At 36.6% G+C, this 19,359-nt stretch overlaps 2 protein-coding genes across 10 annotated transcripts in view; one reads left to right on the top strand and one right to left on the bottom strand.

Annotated features, from left to right (window-relative positions):
• CACNA1C (calcium voltage-gated channel subunit alpha1 C) overlaps window positions 1–6,261 on the bottom strand; it is a 450,865-nt gene extending 444,604 nt beyond the window's left edge. For 6 of the 9 annotated variants that reach the window (XM_084206868.1, XM_084206883.1, XM_084206879.1 and 3 more), the window contains exon 1: window positions 5,796–6,259. In XM_084206868.1, the coding sequence (XP_084062994.1) occupies window positions 5,796–5,925 (130 nt within the window). In that variant the 5' untranslated portion in view covers window positions 5,926–6,259. Of the gene's footprint in view, window positions 1–5,795 lie in introns of all 9 variants that reach the window. The other 3 variants (XM_084206870.1, XM_084206877.1, XM_084206881.1) reach the window with 3 other exon arrangements.
• The window catches only part of DCP1B (decapping mRNA 1B), a gene marked incomplete at its 5' end in the record, with an annotated part of 39,866 nt that overhangs the window by 6,162 nt on the left and 14,345 nt on the right, over window positions 1–19,359 (top strand). Inside the window, 2 exons of the mRNA XM_084206886.1 lie at window positions 16,265–16,331; window positions 18,126–18,261. Coding sequence (XP_084063012.1) covers window positions 16,265–16,331; window positions 18,126–18,261 — 203 coding nt within the window. The remainder of the gene's footprint in view (window positions 1–16,264; window positions 16,332–18,125; window positions 18,262–19,359) is intronic.

The following is a 19,359-nucleotide window of genomic DNA, read 5'->3' as shown; positions in this document are numbered from 1 at the left end:
TTGTGTACTGGACAAACCCAATAATATTTTGTCAGCTATCCTTTTGTAAATCTTGCTTTATATCCAATATATGATCAATAGAAAAAAAAATTCCAGAACTGTACATAATAAATGTAAGTTTTAGAAATGCTTAAAATAAAAAAGGTGTATTTCATCTTTTTACTTTCTTTTTCCATATTTCTTTTATTGTTTCATATGATCCTGGTCATCTTAAGTTGAATTATTGTCTGAACACCATGTTGGAGGCACAGTCTAATTCCAGGACTTTTCAGGCTGGATTTGGGATCCATGCCAGTTAATGTTTGCTCTGATCCACTAATTCACAGCAAAGTTTTTTTTTGGAAATCTGTTAGGGTAGAACTGGGGTTATTCATTTCAAAGCCAGGAGGGAAGCTCAAATTACAGTTTTTCATGCCAGCAGAAATCTTTGTCCACCAAGGAACAGAAGGTTTATGGCTCAAACAGGCAATTTTCAATGTGACCTTTTAACTTCTGTAGTTAACTGCAATTTTAGATGCTCGCTTTCTGAGAGCAAGACAGTAGTTCTGGTTTTGTTTAGATGATCTAACAAGTTTTAAATTTTCATGAGTTATGTATTTGACCAATCTTAACTACATAATTATTACTTTTTTCATTAGTTTTTGGTGATAGTTATTGGGAAAATCAATAGTCAGAGCCTGCTGCTTAAGCCTTGATGCTGATTGATATGAGATAGTTCAGAAGAAACACATAACAGTAAATTATTGATTAAATTACCTTAATTTTCTCCCTTTAGCAGCTGTATAATAATTACAGCTATTCCCCACTCTCTACTGTACCAGGTGTTTTTGTCTGTGTGCTGGGTCAGGGAATTATTTCTTGATTTCACTCATTTACCTTTTCATCACTGACTTCTGCTTTTGATGCTTATAGGAAACAGGGAGTTTGGGGAATATTAAGTTGCTTATCTCAGAACTGGCTTCACCTTGAGCATTTTAGCTGCCAAGAACACAAGATCCTACCTTAAAATAGTATGCTAATTGTGACAATGATCTGATACAGGTTAATTGGGTGCTTTTCTGCTATATTCAGTGGAGAAAGAAATTGTGTGACATGTCAACCAGTATTTCTCTCTGACAGTTTCTGTACCTATTTGGACACAGAAGTTACTTTTCACTTCTGTGCCACACTGTAGCAAGGGCTTTGCTCCTGTCATCTCCTAAGCCTGAAATGGAATAAAGCCTTCCTAGTGAAAGGTGTCTGCTGAATTTGGGCTTTTGCAGAGGTTCAGCAGGTGGTACCAAAGCAGAGCAGACATGCCTGGTTTTGGCAAAGCTGTCCAGACACACGTGGTCTGTACATAACCTTACACTTGTTTCAGTTTTTCACTTTAACCTTCTGCCATATGTCTATCAGATCCATGAACATTTTGTATTATTTTCCCAGATTTTTACACTGCAGAGACATCTGGTAAATGGGATGGGAGGGAGAGGGAAGTTTGCCAGCTGTCTAAAGAAATTTTGTGGGTTTTAGCTGTGGTTTGTGGGTTGTTTTTTTTTCTTCCCCTCTAGTTCATAATTATGTATGAAAATTTTACCGAATATATGCTTGGGGGGCAAGTGCTTGTAAAATGTTTAGGAAAAGGTAACAGTGTATATTTTCCTCAAACTATTATTTTTCATTCTGAGATTGTTAGAGCATCCATGAGTGCTCTAAAATAGAGCAACTAATTTTGAGACGGATTGTGGCTCATTTTAGTTCACTCTTCTAAGGAAATACATCCTGATAAAAATACAAATGGATTATAAGTGTCCCACCTCTGCAGTGACCCTGCAAGTAGCATTTATCTTGAAAAAAAATCTTAGCTTGAAGACTTTACAAGTTTACTTCTGAAGGGAAAAGGTAGGAAGCAACAAGAGAATCAGAGTGATATGGAAAAAGGGTATATGATGGAAAACTATCCTCTTTTGGCTACCACAGTGTATTTTTCCCCTTGAAATGTGTTCATAATCTACAGTATACTATTGTGTAATTGGGTATTTTAAACTTCTTCTTTCGTATGATTTTTTTTTTAATTTGAGAATGAAACCAGCATTTGGTGGTAAAATTTCCTTGTGTATATATTTAGACTTGGCTTTCTGCATATTGACCAATAAACTACTCCTTGCTCAGTTGAGACAGGCAAAATAGATATTTCAGCCTTTGTCTTTCTGATGTAACAGAGTTTCTTTTTGATGATTTTGGATTTGGGTAAAAATACCAGTTTAGAAAGGAGAACCTTCTTTATCAGCCTTTGTCCCGCCAACCTACAGTATCAGGTCAAGTATCAAAACCCCAAAAGGATGAATGCAGAAAATAGAAATGTGTATTCAATTGATTATTCCCCAAATGCTCATTCATCTTTCAGAATTTTGAAACAAATACCTGTAAATGTGTTTAACTTAGTCCAGTTTGTATTATTTTTTCTCTAAATGTCTCCAAATCTGTTGTCTACTGATGCAGAAACATTACATGGCTTTCTGTTGCTGCATCATTACAAAAATGCAGTGGTTTTGTCACAACTGAATATGTTAAAACCAAATTTTTTTGAGCTTAGGTTTGTTTGCAGAACTATTATTCTGGCCTGCTACAACCTGCATGTTTTGTTTAAGAAAATATTCTGTAGTTTAAAACCCTTAGAAAAGTGTCAATTTGAAATGAAAGTGCAAACTCAAACTGTAGAAATGCTAAATAATTTTGGCAGAAGGGCCTTGCCTTTCTTAGGGATGTATTCTTCTCAGCCTGTTGTTTTGCTAAACAATTTTGGGTAAAGCTCTTTTTGAAAAGTCTGCCTGGACTGACTAGTGCCATTTTTCAGAATACAAATGTTTGTGCTTCACCTGAGGTTCTGTCCTTGGAGACATTTTTGTTTCAGAGATACAAACAAATCCCTCCTCTTTTCCATTCCAGTTTCTCTCCTTTGATCAGCATTTTAAAAATTCATTGTGTATCCAGCAAGACAGAACAACAGCAGAGGTCATGATTATCTTCCTTGATGTTCCTGGCCTTAAAGTGAAACCTCAGTTTTGCTGAGAGTGTTGGAATACTAACACTCTTGAGCATAGGCATTCTTTTCCTTTTCTAAATTTCCAAAGGAAACATACACGCTGAAAATAATTAATGTTTTTGTAAGAATTAATTCTAAACCAAGAAAATTAAGGATACAGCAAGAATTTTGTCACGTTGCATGCTTTTTTTTTTTTTTGGAAACCTGTTTAAGTTTCTGTCCAACTTAACTGTTTTATAGTTTGTAATCTGCCAATTTTCTTGAGAGAAGCAAGCAAGCTTCTTCCTGACTTATTGGATTCATAGTGATAATATTTTTTTTTCATGCAAGATGGCCTCTGGCACTTAGTTTGACTTCCTTGTACCTACACTCAAATTACCTGTTTATAAACCAGTTTATAAAAACATAAAGGCATTACTAATTTTCTACTACATTTCCCATATAGCTCCTGCCTTTGTGGTCTATACTTCAACTAACCAATGATTTTAATGTGCTTAGAAAATGGTAAAAATTACTTCAGAATGTCAAGGAAAATAATAAACTGTCCTTGGAAATAGTATAGATACCAATTTACATTTTTATCACTAAAACATAAAATATGTGCATTTATATGTTAGGTTTTCATGCTTTCTGTCTCATTTTAATTTTCAAGGCTACCTGAAAATCTTTAATGCCTGCCTGCTGGGATATAAAAATATTATTATAACTTGATGGCATAAGTTAATAGTGCAGTCAGGGATAGATGGACATGCAGCAGTGCTGTCTCAAGGAAAGTGGGTTTTAACATCAGTAATTATGGTTTAGCAGTCAGGTTATTTCGCTTGCCTCTTCTAGAGTGCGCAAACTACAGGGTTTGAAACCTGTAGCTAAACTCTGCTTAAATCCATGGAAGGAGGAGTGGATTTTTAACCTAGGGAAGGGAACATGAAAATGAATTAAAAATCAATCAATTGAAAAAGTGCAATAGAATACAGTTTTTATGGAAACTTGTAGTTGATCATGATTTCTTCTTTGCTCATACTGAAGCTGCCACTATTCTGAGCAGAACACTGGACTAAGTGAACTGCAGAGGCCCCAGCCAAACTAAATTATTATTGTGTCTCTAGGAGTAGCAGCTATTAATTAATTCAGCTTTAGGGTGTTTGGGTTTTTTTTTTCTGGGTCTTGTGAAGAGTAAATGTTCTGTGATTTCGGTTTTTACAGTTCATATTAAAAAAAAAGGAGAGGAAACTACAAAATTCCTTTTTGTTTGTTGTTTTTAAAGCAAAATTGTTTGTACTAATAAGAGTTTCTAAATTTAGTTTTTCCAGGGCTACCTTTTTATTCATCTTTTCCTTTAAACTAAATACAATTTATGTTTTTCAGTGGAATTTGTAGACACCACTGCTGAAGGCCTTAAGTTTTAATTTTTGATGCGTAACACCACGTCCCCAGTCACGGCACCCAACTCAGCACAGATAGTTTCTATTCAGACTTTCTAAACAGGATGTTTTGGTTGTTTCTTCCTCACCCTTCCTCCCCTGAGGATTTTGTGCCAATTGTGGAAGCCTTTGGCTGAGCAAAGCAAACAGGTTTTGGTTTGTCAACTGGCTTTTTGCAGCTGTAACTGGGATGACTGCAGCCATCTTTTTGCTTTAATGATGTTTTTCTGTTGTGTGTTGAAGGTGCTTAAAAAAAAAAGCAAGGAAAAGTGCAGCAATGCTAATGTATGTTTTCAGTTTCAGCCCAATCTGGGAGTCAGAGTATGCCATGTGAGAAGAAACAGGTTAAGGGGCTAAGACAAAAAGGCTGTGTAATTTTTAGATGGCTGGTAATTATTTTGTGCGTGGTGCAGCTGTATCTCAGCTTGGGCAAACAAATCAGTAGGAAAGGGTATGGAATAGAGCTAGAACTATGTATCAAACATCCCACCTTTGGGGATGAGTTTCTGTATGGGATGGCAGGAGAGTAATGCTGCATATATCTGCTAGACACAGTCTTTGTTTCCCATTTATGGATGTCAGCATATAAGCAACAAATTAGCTTGTCTGGAGGTTTACTGTGGAGAGTGCCAGTGCTGGGCATTCCTGACGTCTTTTCAAGATAAGATAGGCATATGATGCAGTAATGCTCAAGAGTTGGGCTTGCAGCAGATAATGATTTTTTTTTCAGAGGGGTTATTTTCATGTGACTACCTGTATACCCTCTGCTTCACACATCCCTCTTTGCACAGCATAAAATGCTAGGTGTTTCAGGAGCAGGGGAAATATGTACATGAGTGCCTGCGTATTTCTCCTGCAAACAAGGATATTCCAGAGCTGGTTGCTTTTCACAAATCCCTTGTGTAACCGCCTTTGCAGCTTAATCCCTTCACATACGCACACATGTATTTAGTATTTTCAGCTTTCCTATGTTTTAAACTTCTTAGCCTCTTTGTCTACAATAAAAAAAAAATTATTCTTTTTCCTTTTACTTTCATTCATTTTTTTAAATCATGTCACAGTGGAAGTGGGAAAGCAATGTTCATTCGATGCTCAAAATACAATATATAACCAAGAGAAGCCGTCCATCTACTTAACTCCCCAGATCTGAGAATTACTAGAATTATCTAAATCCTGTGGTGGTGTGATCACACATTCAGGGCTTCCCAGTACATTATCACCAAATACTGCTGTGAGGTATTAGGGTAGTCTCCTACATTACACAGATTGCTCTAGTTAAACAGGAAGGCAACACTTACAGCAGCTCTGAGTACAGTTTCTGTGCACACGAGTGGGTGATGCTGTCTTACCTCCAGGTTTGATGTAGAAGCAGTTCAGCTGAGTTTCATGCACCAGCTTCCCCTTGTACTTGGCGTCGGGTTCCCCTGGCTGGTGGCTGGGCAGGGGGTGATAGGCTTGCCGAACCAAGGCTTGAAACATTTTAAAATTCCAAGGAGCGTTGAAGCAGCTGAAGCTAAGTGTATTTTCTATAGATAGTAAAGGCACATTCCTTTTGGTTAATTTCCTTGCTTCAGGGTTATGTAATAGCCTAGTACAGAAGTTAAAACCTGAATATTGTTTTAAATTGCTGACAACTGGATCTTCTAATCTGGGAACTATTTTCTAGCTCTTTGAAATGTTTGCAATATCATTTGCATTCGCCTTCCTTTTCTTGCTGTTCACTCCTAATCCTTTGCTTGTCCTTTGTGCCTTGTGCTCAGTTGGAGCCTCCTCCTCCCCCTGTCCGTTTTTCAGGAAAACTTGGATTGAGGAGTGAAGATAATGGGCGCCATCCACCCATCAGCTCATCACCTCAGCGAGCCATGACGATCTCTGGTTTCTGTATATCCACACGGGCTCCTCTGATAATATCCTCTTGTGCTTGAAAAAAATAGGTTTGCTTAGCAGAGGGTGGACTACACTCCTGACATAGCCAGAAAACTTCTCTTGGAATGTGAGCTTGCTTACTCACACTCTTTTATATGTGTGTGTATATATATAAAAATATTTGTAACCTTCTCTCAAAACATGGAAGATAAATATGTGAGCAAGTGTATCCCACAGCACATATACAAGCTGCTCACTTCTGTCTAACTTTGATTTAATACAAGCTCTTGAGTGCCTCATCAGTGCTCTCTTTGTCAAAACAAACCTTAAATCGGCAGTAAAGAATACTTTTCAATTACAGGAGGGAAGAGGAAAGAAACCCTTCCCAAGTGTAAGATAGCATACCCTTTAAAGGACAAGGAATGTGTTATATACAGAAACATGGTGCAAGTGCTCCAGTGGCATTTCACTCAGGCTGCAAAGGCAGTGTTGCTTTTTTGTCTTCACTGCTGTCCAAACCAGTAACAGCACTGGGCTTAATGCCTGCTGCCTGCTCTGCTTCAATGGCTGTGGCTGCAGCCCGCTTGTGGGGTTTGCAACAGGGCCTCCTTTCACAAAGTATAAAGTCTTCATCATGCATTGCTTAAAATCAATCTCAGAAAATACCCTGGTGGGTTTTTCCTGCTGGCATCGTTATTTTGGACATACATATGCCCAGGACTTTTAGAGCCTGCTTTAATAATCCCTTTGCATAACAGAGGTATTATTTACATGCATTAAACCAACCAGAGAGATTCTGTAGCTGGGGGGGGAAGTAAGTAATGTAAGACCCAAGCTTCAGGTCAGAAGTTAGCAATAAATGGACTAAGAAGATTCTTTCTGTGGATCATCTGCTGCTGCCCATTGCCTTAGACAGGATGTGGACTTTCTGTTTGAGCTGTATCAATTCTTTCGGCTCTGTCAAACTGCCTTTCTGTAAAATTTCAATATTTTTTCCTAAATGACATAGTGTTAAATCCTCTATACAGGCATGTGTAGCATCTCTCAATTAACAAGTTCATGAAATTTCATAATAATTAGAAAAAGGAGAGAAATAACATTGGAATTTTTTTTTTTTTTTTGTGAGTATGCTATGTCTTCCTGCAGGGCTTTGCTGCCTTGTGTTTATTGTTACCTGTTGTTTTTATTCTGGTTTCTCTCAAGTGAATATTTCTATTTCTAACACTCTTTAACAGAAAGCAAAGTAGATGTTCAAATTTGCACTGAGAGTTAAAACTGAAGGAGGGGAAAGACTGAGGAAGCAGATGATGATTACTGTTAAGATTTATTCCTAAAGGATTATGCATAAGCTAGTAAAACACTGCTGACTTCTGAAGCAAAATGAAATACATATTTTTACTGTGTGTGGAAACAATACAGTTGCTGCAGTGAAAATAATCCCATGCAATAATCCCAAATTTTTATTTAAATATGACTGTATCTCTAGTCTATAATCAGGGATTCGGAGTTGCAGGTTACTTCCCAGTGCTGCTATTGTGAAAGATCTAGCTGCTAATATAAAATGAATTTGATAAATGTGATAGTTTTTTTTTCTTTTTCAGTTGAATTACAGGTTAAATAAGAAACTGTTTACTACTTAAATTACATTTTCTTGGTGACAAACTTCATCTTGGGGGTGCATTGTTTCTCTCTTTGTCCCTATACACAGAATGTTCTGTATTCTTGCACACAGAATGTCTTGTGTGTAAGATTATAGGAAAGTCAGTAAACTTCTGAATCCTAACTTCAATTGTTAAAATAAAATTTTTTAATTGATACAAATACATTAATATAGAATTACAGAAATCAAAGAAAAAAGGCAACAAGGTACTTCAAAGGGGTATATTTCTATCTTCATGAAAGAAATTACTAAGTTGCAATTTCACAAGAAAAATGCAGGTGAAACATTAATATTAATACTTTAATGATCCTTCAGCTTTCAAGCATGTAAAAATGCAGTGACCATATGTGAATGATAAAGGGTTCAGGGTGAAATTTAGCTTGTGCACACAGTGTGAGCCTACCCACAGTTTGCCTGTCATTCTGTGAGAACAGTGAACATCCTTTCTGTGCCTGTGAAATTGTATTATACTGCTAAAAATTGTACTGCAAAGTTTCTGTCTGCAGCTCTACAGACAAGCAGATGTTACTGAAGGCAGTGTAACAGCTGACTGCAAGAGAAGGAATGGTTACAGAAGAGTAGAGAACTCTTTGATGAGTGGACTATAACCTATTAACAGGCTTTGGCAAAGCAATAAAAGAGAAAGCATAAGATATGCTGTAAATACCGACTAATTGTTTGAGATCTCAGGAGGAGTAGTTGACTTTTGCCTATTTCTATGTGGATGTTTTAAATTCTTTTTCTAACCATTTTAGAACTAGAGATGGTATAGGAAAAATTAACAATTGCCTATCCAAAATGATGTTGTGTATAGAGTATACAAATGGAAAAATACAAAAAGGGGGGGTTTAAATTCTCTTGATCTTAGGGTATTTCTTATGTGTTTCTTGTTACAAGAACAAGGATATACAAGTAACTCAGACTTTTATTATTGCAGGCTAAGAACTCAGTCCAGATCTGCAAATGTATTTCCATTACTTAGGATCTGAAGGTATGCAGTGGAGAAATAAGAGATGAGATCACAACAGTCAGAATTAGAAACATCATGTATAGTTGAGGTTACTTATTTTCTTCATGAAGCCCTTTCTGAAGTTGTTCATTATTTTGTGGGAGTTAAACCATTTTGAGTGACAGCTCATCATACTGATTATAGTAAAAATTCAGGTTTTAGGAAAAAATGACATGCTATTGAACACCTATTTGAGGTTAAAATAGTCTTGTCTTTTTTCCTTTCCCTTCTAATATACTGGAAAATGGCATTGTCAGAGTTTGGAAAACAATTTGACCTTGAACTTAACTATAGCTGTGGAATTAGAGGTGTACCTTTGGCAGGTACCTCAGAGATGCACTTTAAAAATAATTGGGAACATATTCTTAGATTGGACTAAATTATAAATGAAAACCTTGATGTGAGAATCCTGGTGAGTCCTCTACCAGCTGTGTGTGTCACAGGCAGCAGAGCAGCTCTTCCCTGTGGGACTGGAAGCCCAGATACTCCACAAGAACCACACGGAAGCTGCTGCTTTTCTTAACCTAGTGGAAAGAAAAAGGCTGGAAATTGAGATACTGAAGGTAGCTCTCCTTTCTGTTCTTTCCAATAAAAGCAATTTTTTTGTTGTCTCCAGGTTGGAAAAGCTGTGTTGTCCCCTTCTTGATTGAGCAGCGTTCTTTTAGCTTTTTGTTCCGAGGTAGGAGTGAAGTGCACAGAATCAAGAAAAGGTTTCTAGTTTAACCTCTTCCACTTGTGACTGTCTCCTTTTAGTATAAGCCTTTCTGCTGGTGGAAGGTATGGATTTATATTTAGCCTAGATTTGTGTAAGGCATTGTTGTGTTCTGCTCAGGTGATTTCTGTAGATCAGGGCCTGGCTTCATTTCAGTGTGTTGAAGACATGTTTTATTGTTTGCTTTAGAAAGTTAGCAGGGAATATAGAGCACAGGTAAGCTAAAAAAATAATCCTTCCGGGTGTTGAGGAGTTGCATTTGTTTTCCAGTAAGCCTTTCCCTGATGGATTTTTATTTCAACTCTGCTTGTGTTGAATGAGGATATTTGGATGTAGCTTATGGAGCTCTCGTCTGACGGGGACATTTTGGAAGTCTATTGTGAAATAGTAACGGGAACCATTTGTTATTTAGGAGAGCCTATTTATATGAAAAATATTTCTCAAGAACAACTTGTTATTTAAGAAATTGATAGCCTGGCATCCACAGCCTTCCTGCCTTAATTTCAGTGTCACGCACCGTCATGATTTAAAAATTATTTGGAACTGATGATGCAATGGCAAGAGGTGTGACTGGAAAACCAGTGGTGTGGGGGGGAAAAAAACTTCTCTAAGCCAGATGGATCATAACATAGATGTTATTCCTGTGTCAGGACTAAAAATTTCTTGTAGCATCAACAGAAGGCATATTTAAGGGAAATCTTGCAAATACAGTTTGCATTCGGGCTCTTTTCCAAAAAAAGTAAAGAACCTGCTGATGGACTCTTACATCTGCTGAGCTTTATGGAAATAAGTGCATCAATGGGCTTTAAATTTTCCTGCAGTACTAACAGAACTTCAGCTTTGAGGCCATTTAGGGGGCTTTCCGGTGACCCTCTTCTGTTTGACAGCTACACAGTTGATTTTTCTTCGTAAAAATTTCTGATACCTTTGGATTAAAAATCTGCCTGAAGTCAGTCTCTCACAGTAGAGTCACAGACATGATTTATTAAACCATCCACCATGTCTGTGCTGTCCTTTTTTTGCCTCATGAAACCAGAAATAATTACTGGCTCTATCTGGAAGTCTGCAAATTGGTCCCCCAACTTTCACAACTGAGAGATGATAGTAGGAATATTTCAGGGTCCATTCTATTAACAAAAATTTTGTCTTGATTTTTAAGGCATAGTTCCAAGAACAATTAAACAGATGGTGGTGACGAACTTATTCTTGACTTCAGTAATGTTGCCAATCACTGCCCACTCTCAAACCATTTGCTTTTGGGGAAAAGGGTCTGGAGGGGCTTTTTCATTTTTTTGGGGGTTTTGTTGTTGCATATTTTGTGGTTATTTTATTTTAGAATAAAATTGTTTTAACAGTTCCCTCCTCAGTTGAATTTCACTGGTTAAGCTGAAAAATGGCCATGTGTATTCAGTGCTTTGCATTGACATCTCTCTGAGTAGGCTTCTTTCTCCTTTAACAACTGGTTTGGTTGTTTTTTAGGGGATTTTTTTTTCTAGCTTGCTTGTTCATATATAATATTTTAAACATTTGAGACAATGGAAATACCAGGTCATCATTTTCCCTGTCTTTGTTAATAGTTCTCCAAATAAGTAGATCAGGAGCTTTATCAGCCTTTAAATGCAATTTAAATTAAATTAAATTTTAAATGATAATTTAACACACAGGGCCTTTTCAGAGCTTTTTGGGAATTTAGTTTAAGCTCATAGCAAAATACATACTTTTTTTGTTTGAAAAACTCTTACCTTGCTTCAATTTATTGACTTTTTAATGCCTGAGGAATCATTAAAATCTTCTAGATATACCAGGATATAGCCAGAGAGAAATTTCCATTATTTAGAAACAAATACATTTACCTAATACATATTTTGTATTGTGCAGCTTTGCACAATGTTGAGAAACAAGAAGTCTAAAAATTCCAGTCCTGTTGATGAGCCACATTTCTATCAATGTGGTATAACATTGAAATCTTTTTTTAGTGTCTGGGTTTAAGTATCTAAAGAGCAAAATTTTGTGTTTGAAAGAACTTAAAGCCTGCTTACAGCTAAAAAAACTTTCAGACTCCAAAACTAGGAAATACCAGAGTTAAGGCTGGTTGTGCAATCTCTCTGTTTATGGACTTTTATATTGTGTGGTTTTCTTCTTTTGCAATAAGGACTTTGTTTCAGCTATCAAACAGTTGGAGTGTGTTCACATCGAGAGGCTACTCAGTATTCTGGTTTTTTCCTCATTACTCATGCATGGCCTTTGTTATATGCCACTAGAGTTCTGCACTAGAGTCACAATTATTGAGTTTTCATGTTGTTTTCTCCAATAATCATCACTATAAAAGCTGGTAACTCATGAACAAAGAGAACTGTTTTACCTTGCTCAGATTAGAAATATTATTCTTCCCATTTCACAAATTGGGATCCTAGGGCAGGTAGTTACAATTAGAATGGAGTGTCTGACTTTAATTACTCAAGCCAAATTTTTCCAGTGTATTTATTATTCATGTGTTCAAAAACACTTCTTACAGACTTGGATTGGGGGGATTGGTGTTTTTGCAGGCCACACACTCAAGTCTTGCACCCAGGTCTAGGATCTCGACTGAGCCACCGGGAAGTGAAGCACACACAGCCAGTGCAGCCACTTCAGATAACATTTCACAGCTTGTGTATCATTGCATAACATCTCTGGGATGGAATTCAGCTTTCCAGGATAGTGTGCAGCTGTCTGTGCTCAGGTTTTTTATATTTCTCCCTTGTTGCAGTCCTAAACATAGCAACGTTAAGGTGTCTGCCTGCCTCGCAAGACATGGATACAGAAACTTCTTTTTAACGTAGCCAAGTGTGGATTTACATATTCAGGAGCAAGAGTCTAGACTATACATAGAGCAAAATACCTAAGAAGCATGGAATCAAGAATAAAGCACAAAAATTTCAGACTTGGGGTTTATTTATTTATTTTGAATACCAGCAAATATAAAACAGTTCCTAGGTACAGGGGAATCTCTAGTCAGTAGCTATTTCTGTATCCATTTTTACCAAGCTTGAAGACTTTATGCAGTCTGTGGAGGAATAGCTTTAAAGTCACATGTTACAGGTACACTGAAACAAAAGCTTTCATAATAGAAATGTCTATCCAGAAGACAAAAATCTCATCACTGGAATAATGAAGAGGAAAAAAATAATCCTAGAAAATGTCTTTCTTTTTAATAGAATGCTTAACACGAATGATTGAAGTTGATAAGAAATTCTGTATTATCGTAATAACCAAATTAATGTTTCAAATATTGAGAGGTTAGAAATTGTTATCTATAATTCTGGAAGATAGCAGCTGTCAGCTTCTGCATATAAATAGTATCAAGTGTTCTAGTGTTTGTGAGGACAGGAGAAATCCATAGCCAAAAAAATGAAAATTGTAAGGCGGAAGCTTTCGAATTGGCTCTGAAGTCGTGATTTCAAACTTAAATAGTGCCCTTCCTGAAATTCAGTCACTGAGCTATTAAAGGAGCTTCACAGATTTGGGTAAAATTTTTAGTTTTGATTTATGAGTGGCCTGCTTTTTAGAAATTCTAAAAATTCTAAAGACTGATACCCTTAATAATTAATAATTGCAGTCAGTTTATTTAAGTAATTTATTTAGCTTCTCATTCAATATTAATTGGATCTTCTTGATTTCATAGCTGCATTATGTCATATGTTTGTGTAATCTTGTTAGCAACATTGTAATTGTGGCACTTTTTTCCCTTTTAATGTCATCAATTCATTACTTGACTTTGATTTTATTTTTTTCTGTTTTTTACAATAATCTCTTCTTACATAACTTTATGGTTGAGGCTGGGCCTAAAGTGCTTTAAAATTTCCTCCTCTGTTTGGCAGTAGAAAATTTTGCTTTGTGTCTCTGATCTTTTGTGATTCATTTTAACATGAACATGAAATTACACTCTACACATGATACTGAGATGTGGAATTCTATTTTGTCAAACAGTCTGACAGAGTGGGAAGGCAGATAAAAGTAATCTGTTTATGTTTAATCCTGATAAAACAGGCAGTGTTTTCATGCTGGTAGAAAGCTTGCAGTGAAATTGTATTTTGTGTCTGTGAGTGTGCCAGGTACCCAGACAGTTACAGGCTGTTATCAGCTTAGATTTTCATTCTGGTTATGGAGTTTTATGTGTTGCCACACACATAAGAATTTTTTTCATTCATTTTGTCTTTGTCATTAATCAAGATGGAGGCCATCAATGCTCATTCTTACTACTACTATCTACACTTTTTTCTCTTAAATACAGATTATAGGAGAATATAGTATTGTAGTGTGAATTTATGCCATGGTTATTCAGGTATCTCAGATTCCACAAGTTGCTGTGTTCTCACTGGTCCCTCATTCTCACCTGCATAAAAGAGTTCAGGGTGTGTTGTGCTGCCACAAGCTCAGGGATTGTTTCTCAGTGTACTTCAAGTGTTCACCTCCTCTGGACAGATGGGAGCAGTGTGGAAGGAAGAACAGTAGGACTGTCCACTTCTGAAAGATTTCACCACTGACTGGGTGAGCTCTAAGCTCCAAGGATGTTGGGCTTTGGTCTTAGGTTGCTTTCAGCTGTGTTTCTAATTTGGGTTAGAAATACCATTTAACCAAGGGGAGAAGTAAATGTGGGTGGGTTTGAAGTTCAGCTAAACTCTAGGCTAAAGGTCTCTGGATCTGCAGTATCCTAACTTAAAACTGGAGTTAAGATGGGATATATTGTTGGGTGGTGGGTGGTTTGGTATGGCGGCACAGACCCAGTGTCCTTGTTCTGTGACCCACATAGGTTTGTATTTGTTGCAATTGTATTTCAAAATATTAGTTGTAGCTCTGTAAAATCTGAAATCTGTCATTATTCTGGTTATCAGTTTACTTGTGTTTGTCTCTGAGTTGAGGTAAATCACCAGCAGAAGCAAGCCAGTTTGATTCTTGCAGATTCTAATGGCCAGAAGCAGTTTGACATTTCCAAGGAACTGTCAGCTTTCAGATTTATTAGATATTCATCATTAGTCTGTGACATGTCTGTTCTGTTGGCCAAAGGTGAAGCTGTCCAACCTGTGCTGCATAATTGATGGCGCCACCAGCTGTGGTAGACATAAAAGAAATTCGGGAAGATGGAGCAGATGGCCAAAATTTCATCAATACTCTTCTCCATTGGAGATTCTTTTATAAAGAATAAGAATCTTGATTAAAACAAATTTGGTTTGTCTGGGATTCTCAGTCTGCTTGCTGTGCTGTTGCATTGAAGAATATGGAGTTACTTGTGATTTGGACAAATTTTCAGAGGTGTTTCATCAGAAGGATGTGGAATTTTGCACAACAGGTCGGTGTTTTAGAACCTTATGAGTTGTTCACACACTTTTCTACAGCTCCACAGTTTATTATTGAACACCCATTGGAATATGCTAGAATATTAATGTGGATTTGAAATGCATATTTTAATATTTCTGTTAAAAAACCTGAGATTACTTGTGCAGTTCAGCTCTTAAGTTGCACATTTGTAGAACCACTGGTGCATATTATGTTACTTGCCTTTTTAGGTGAATAATAGAAATAATCTCACTTTTCAATAAGCATAAAAAGGACAGTACATATTTTAAAAGGTACTTTTTTTATGTCTACAGGATGTCTGATTTGTGAGATATTTTAGACTTTCTGCCAATGTGCTGTGTATTAAACAGCTGAGACCATTTTTAGTTCTATAGAAGAAAACACACAGCTTTAAATTTGGGGGGGAATGGAGAAAATAATATACTCATGTCTTGCAAGCAGCTGTACATTCATTTTCTTTCCAAACATTAACAAAGCCAAGGTACATTTCATATGCCATGGGTTTGGCTCTGTGGAATTGAAGGAGTTATTGCTTTTGGACTCTCCTAATAGTAGGAGTTATTACATCATCAGGGTCAGTGTTGCAATTGTTTTTGAACAGGTGCTCAACCCATTTCAAATGAAATATTGGAAGACATGGTAGGAACTGCCAATTCCTGGTAAGGTTAAGAGACGACTCTTGCCTGCAGTAGGGTAGGGAGGGAAGAAGGAGGAAACCCAGGATCTCCTGTAGAAAACAATGGGCAGAACTATAGCAACTCTCCAGGGAGCTAGAGATGTTCATCCCACTCCACCAGCTCTGATGCTCTGTAAGATAGACCTGAACATTGTTTGAAAACGAAACAGATTTTCCTCCTTCCATATGCATGCAATGCTCCCTGCAGCATGCTGGTAGTGGAGTCAAAGGGATATGACAACTGAAATAAAGGACAGAGAAAAAGATTTTAAAGAAAACCCCCCAGTGGTTTAGTGTTCTGAAGAAAAGGATCAAATACCTTTGCCTTAATTGAATATTTGAGAGCTTGTAATTTAAATGCTTAGAGATGTGCCTTTGATCTTTTTTGATTTTATAGGATTGGAGGTGTCGTTTTGTGTTTCTAGATGGGGAAAACATAAGATGAAAATAAATTTTAAGATTAATTTACAGGTCACATTTAAATATCTACCAATATCTACCAGGCAGAATTGCTGTTTGAGAAGATGCTCACAGTTTGTGTTTGATGTGCATTTACAGTGTCCATATATGGGATTTGGTTTTATGATAAGGAAGAATGCCAAAGAATTGCAGAGCTCATGAAAAAGTAAGTGATGGGTAAACAAGACTTCTGTGCTTTTTTTATGTATGTTTTTTGGTACATACATGCACGTTTTATGTTTTTAGGATTATTATGCCTTTCTACTTTAAATTTACAAACTTTGTTGCAAGTGTCAAGCCTGCATTTCATAAAATCATAAATAAGTCACTGTATTGCAGTAATTTTTCCTAATTTGTAGTGCAGCTCTCCAGCTACATCAGAGTGTACCAGTTGATATAATTTATTTCCTGATGACTCAGAGACCTATTTTGAAGAATTGTATTCTTTGGGGGTTTAATATATCTTTCAATTTGGGATGATTTTATTTTTTAATATTGTTACCTTTCTTTTTTTTTTCCCTTATATCAAGGTAAGTGCAGGATATCATGAGGGTATGCTGTATTAATACAATTGCTGTGGGTTTTGTCCTGTTTGTACAGCATGGCTGAATTCCTGCTTCCTCATTTCTTAGCAATAGATACAAAATTCACTTTGTTTTTGGCATTTAAAGCAAGACTTCAATTAGCTTTAAAGTCATTGCTTTGATGCACATAAAAATGTGCTTTTCTAAATGTTAAACTTTAATTTTGCAGTCCAGCCAGAGGTGAAGATTTCACACAGAACTGTGTTCTCAGCTGTATTTTAACCTAAGAATGTCATATGGGTAGCTTTTTTCAGTATCACTCTTCTCTTTTCGTTTCCAGGATGGACAGGACTCATTTTTCTGCATTGTTTGCAGGGACCCTTTTTTTAAGGACTATGTCCTGCAGGTTTTCATGTTTGCTTGGAGAGCAAGGGAGCTGAAGTCATAGAGATTTTATCAGCATATGCAATCTACATTTTTTAGAGCTGTAATGTGGAGGATGTAGTAAAGGACCTGGGTAGGAACAGGCAGTGATTGGTTGTTCCAGCTGCCTGTGGTATATAGGGTTAGACACACCAGGTAGGATTTGTGTTAAAATACTGGATGGGAAGGTAGTCCCATCTTTCCTCCATATATCCTTTTTTTTGAAGTAATACCTGCTGCTTTTCATTTTGCAGTGACAAAACAGTGTGAAACACAGACTCAGACAGTGGTGGGGTTTTGTTCAGTGGGGTTTATTGGTTTTGCTGTATATCCTACAGCTCTAAAATGAGTCAGCTGTGACCCAAGAAATAATTGATGGGGATGAATTTACAGAAATAAACAATGAACCCTAGGAAACCCAGGTTTTTGACAGCTCATTTTAGTTAACTAGCTCAAGTTTCGGTTGGTGGTGATTAGGTGCTCTCAAACTGGTAATTTACTACAATAAAACCTAGTTTTCAGAGGATTCATGCAAATGTAAACCATGTGTAGTGGTTTATAATAGCAGTATTTCATATAGATAAAAAATACCCTGTTGCTCAGCCAATTGGCTGTGTGTTTTAATTCTCAGCATTCTACAATAATAATAAAACAGCTGGGGCAGGAAATTGGTCATTTGCTAGTACTTAATGCCTGATTTGTGTGTGTGTTTGCCATCTTCCACCACCAGCAGAACTGAATAACACTATAAATTCCCTGCTCCTTCTGGGTATAGAAATTGTGACTCAGTTATGGAAATTTTATTCTATGGTCTAGTGTAGTCAAGATTGGAGAAAATTAATCTTATGTCAAATTATGATTTTATAGAGATCTTTTAATAGCGATTTTTTTACTGCACATTTTAATGTAGACAAGGAAAGACAAATATTTGAGTTTCAAATAAGTATTGTACAGTAATTGTGGTTTTTATATTTTTTTGGTACTTTTTTTCTCATATATCCTCCACCTTTCAGCCTAACTCAGCAGGAACAATTCAAAGCACAGCAGGGCACAGGAACAGGGGCGTCCCCCATGATCATGAATTCTGCTAATAACAAAGAAGTGGATATCTTAAGGATGCTTACCAAGGCCAAAGATGAGTATACCAAGGTGAGACTTGCTCCCACTTTACATTATGAAATATAAAAGGTTTGATTTTAGGTTTTGAATAGTTCTACTCAAAATTATTTTGGACAGCGTGCTCTCTCATTTTGTGTAGAGGTGGCTGGTAAAAAAAATTTTGACAGAATTTGCTAAAAATTCAGAAGATATTAATGCTGTCAATAACAAGCTCTGGCAGGAGAATGTGGATATGACTATTTGTTGAATAGCAGAGGCTCAGAGCAAATATAAATTACCTTTCATTCTGACCCTTAGAGCTCTTATGGCTATTGAGGAGCACTTGCAAGCTGAGCCATCTTTCTGGGTGAAGTATTTACCTGGTGATAGTTTCTGTGGTTTGTACAAAGGACTTGGTTCAGGAGACTTTTGATAGTGAAGTTACTGCTTTTAATTGTGGTTGTTAGCTCCTTTCAGGCACTAATGGAAGGAAATGAAAAGGTTGAAATGTAGTATGATTTCAGCCCGTGTGCTGCTTTGGTCTTCTGAGGCTTCTAAATAAAGAAGTAACTAATGGACTAATAATGTTCTCTATTATTGAGCAATCAAAAACGTTTTACTTTGGGGAATAAAAATCTAATAATTTTAACTATCCATATATAAGCTGCAAATTGTTACAGAGCCTGCAGGTTCCTGCTGCTGTTTCCTGTATTGCTTATGTGCTGTCATGCAATAATAGAGCTCCTAAGTGTTCCATAAGAGTCTGGAAATGTACATATATCTTAACTTTTTATCTCCTTACATTTCTTGTGTTTATTTTTTCTGAAATGTAGCTACTAATAAAATCCTCAGAAAGATCATAGCAAACTATTAGAGCTAGGGTGAAATGGAGCCTTTATTATTGTGTATAGTTTCTGTTGAAGCTTGGGGCCTTTGTATTTTCTGTAGTAGAGATTTAATGTATTATAGTGGACAAACACTTCCAAAACCTGGTATTTTCCCCATCTTTTAATACTGAATCATTATCTAATCTTGGCATCAGAGAATATGATTTGAGATGTTCTGAAATGTTTAAAGGGTTTTCAATTGATAACCTTAAAAATACTGCAAATGGAAAACTGGAAAATATTAGGCTGTCTTCAGATTCTG

Source organism: Fringilla coelebs (assembly GCF_963513975.1).
Source record: "Fringilla coelebs genome assembly, chromosome: 5".
Taxonomy (NCBI): domain Eukaryota; kingdom Metazoa; phylum Chordata; class Aves; order Passeriformes; family Fringillidae; genus Fringilla; species Fringilla coelebs.
Note: the sequence above shows the minus strand (reverse complement) of the source record. Positions and strands in the feature narration are given on the sequence as shown.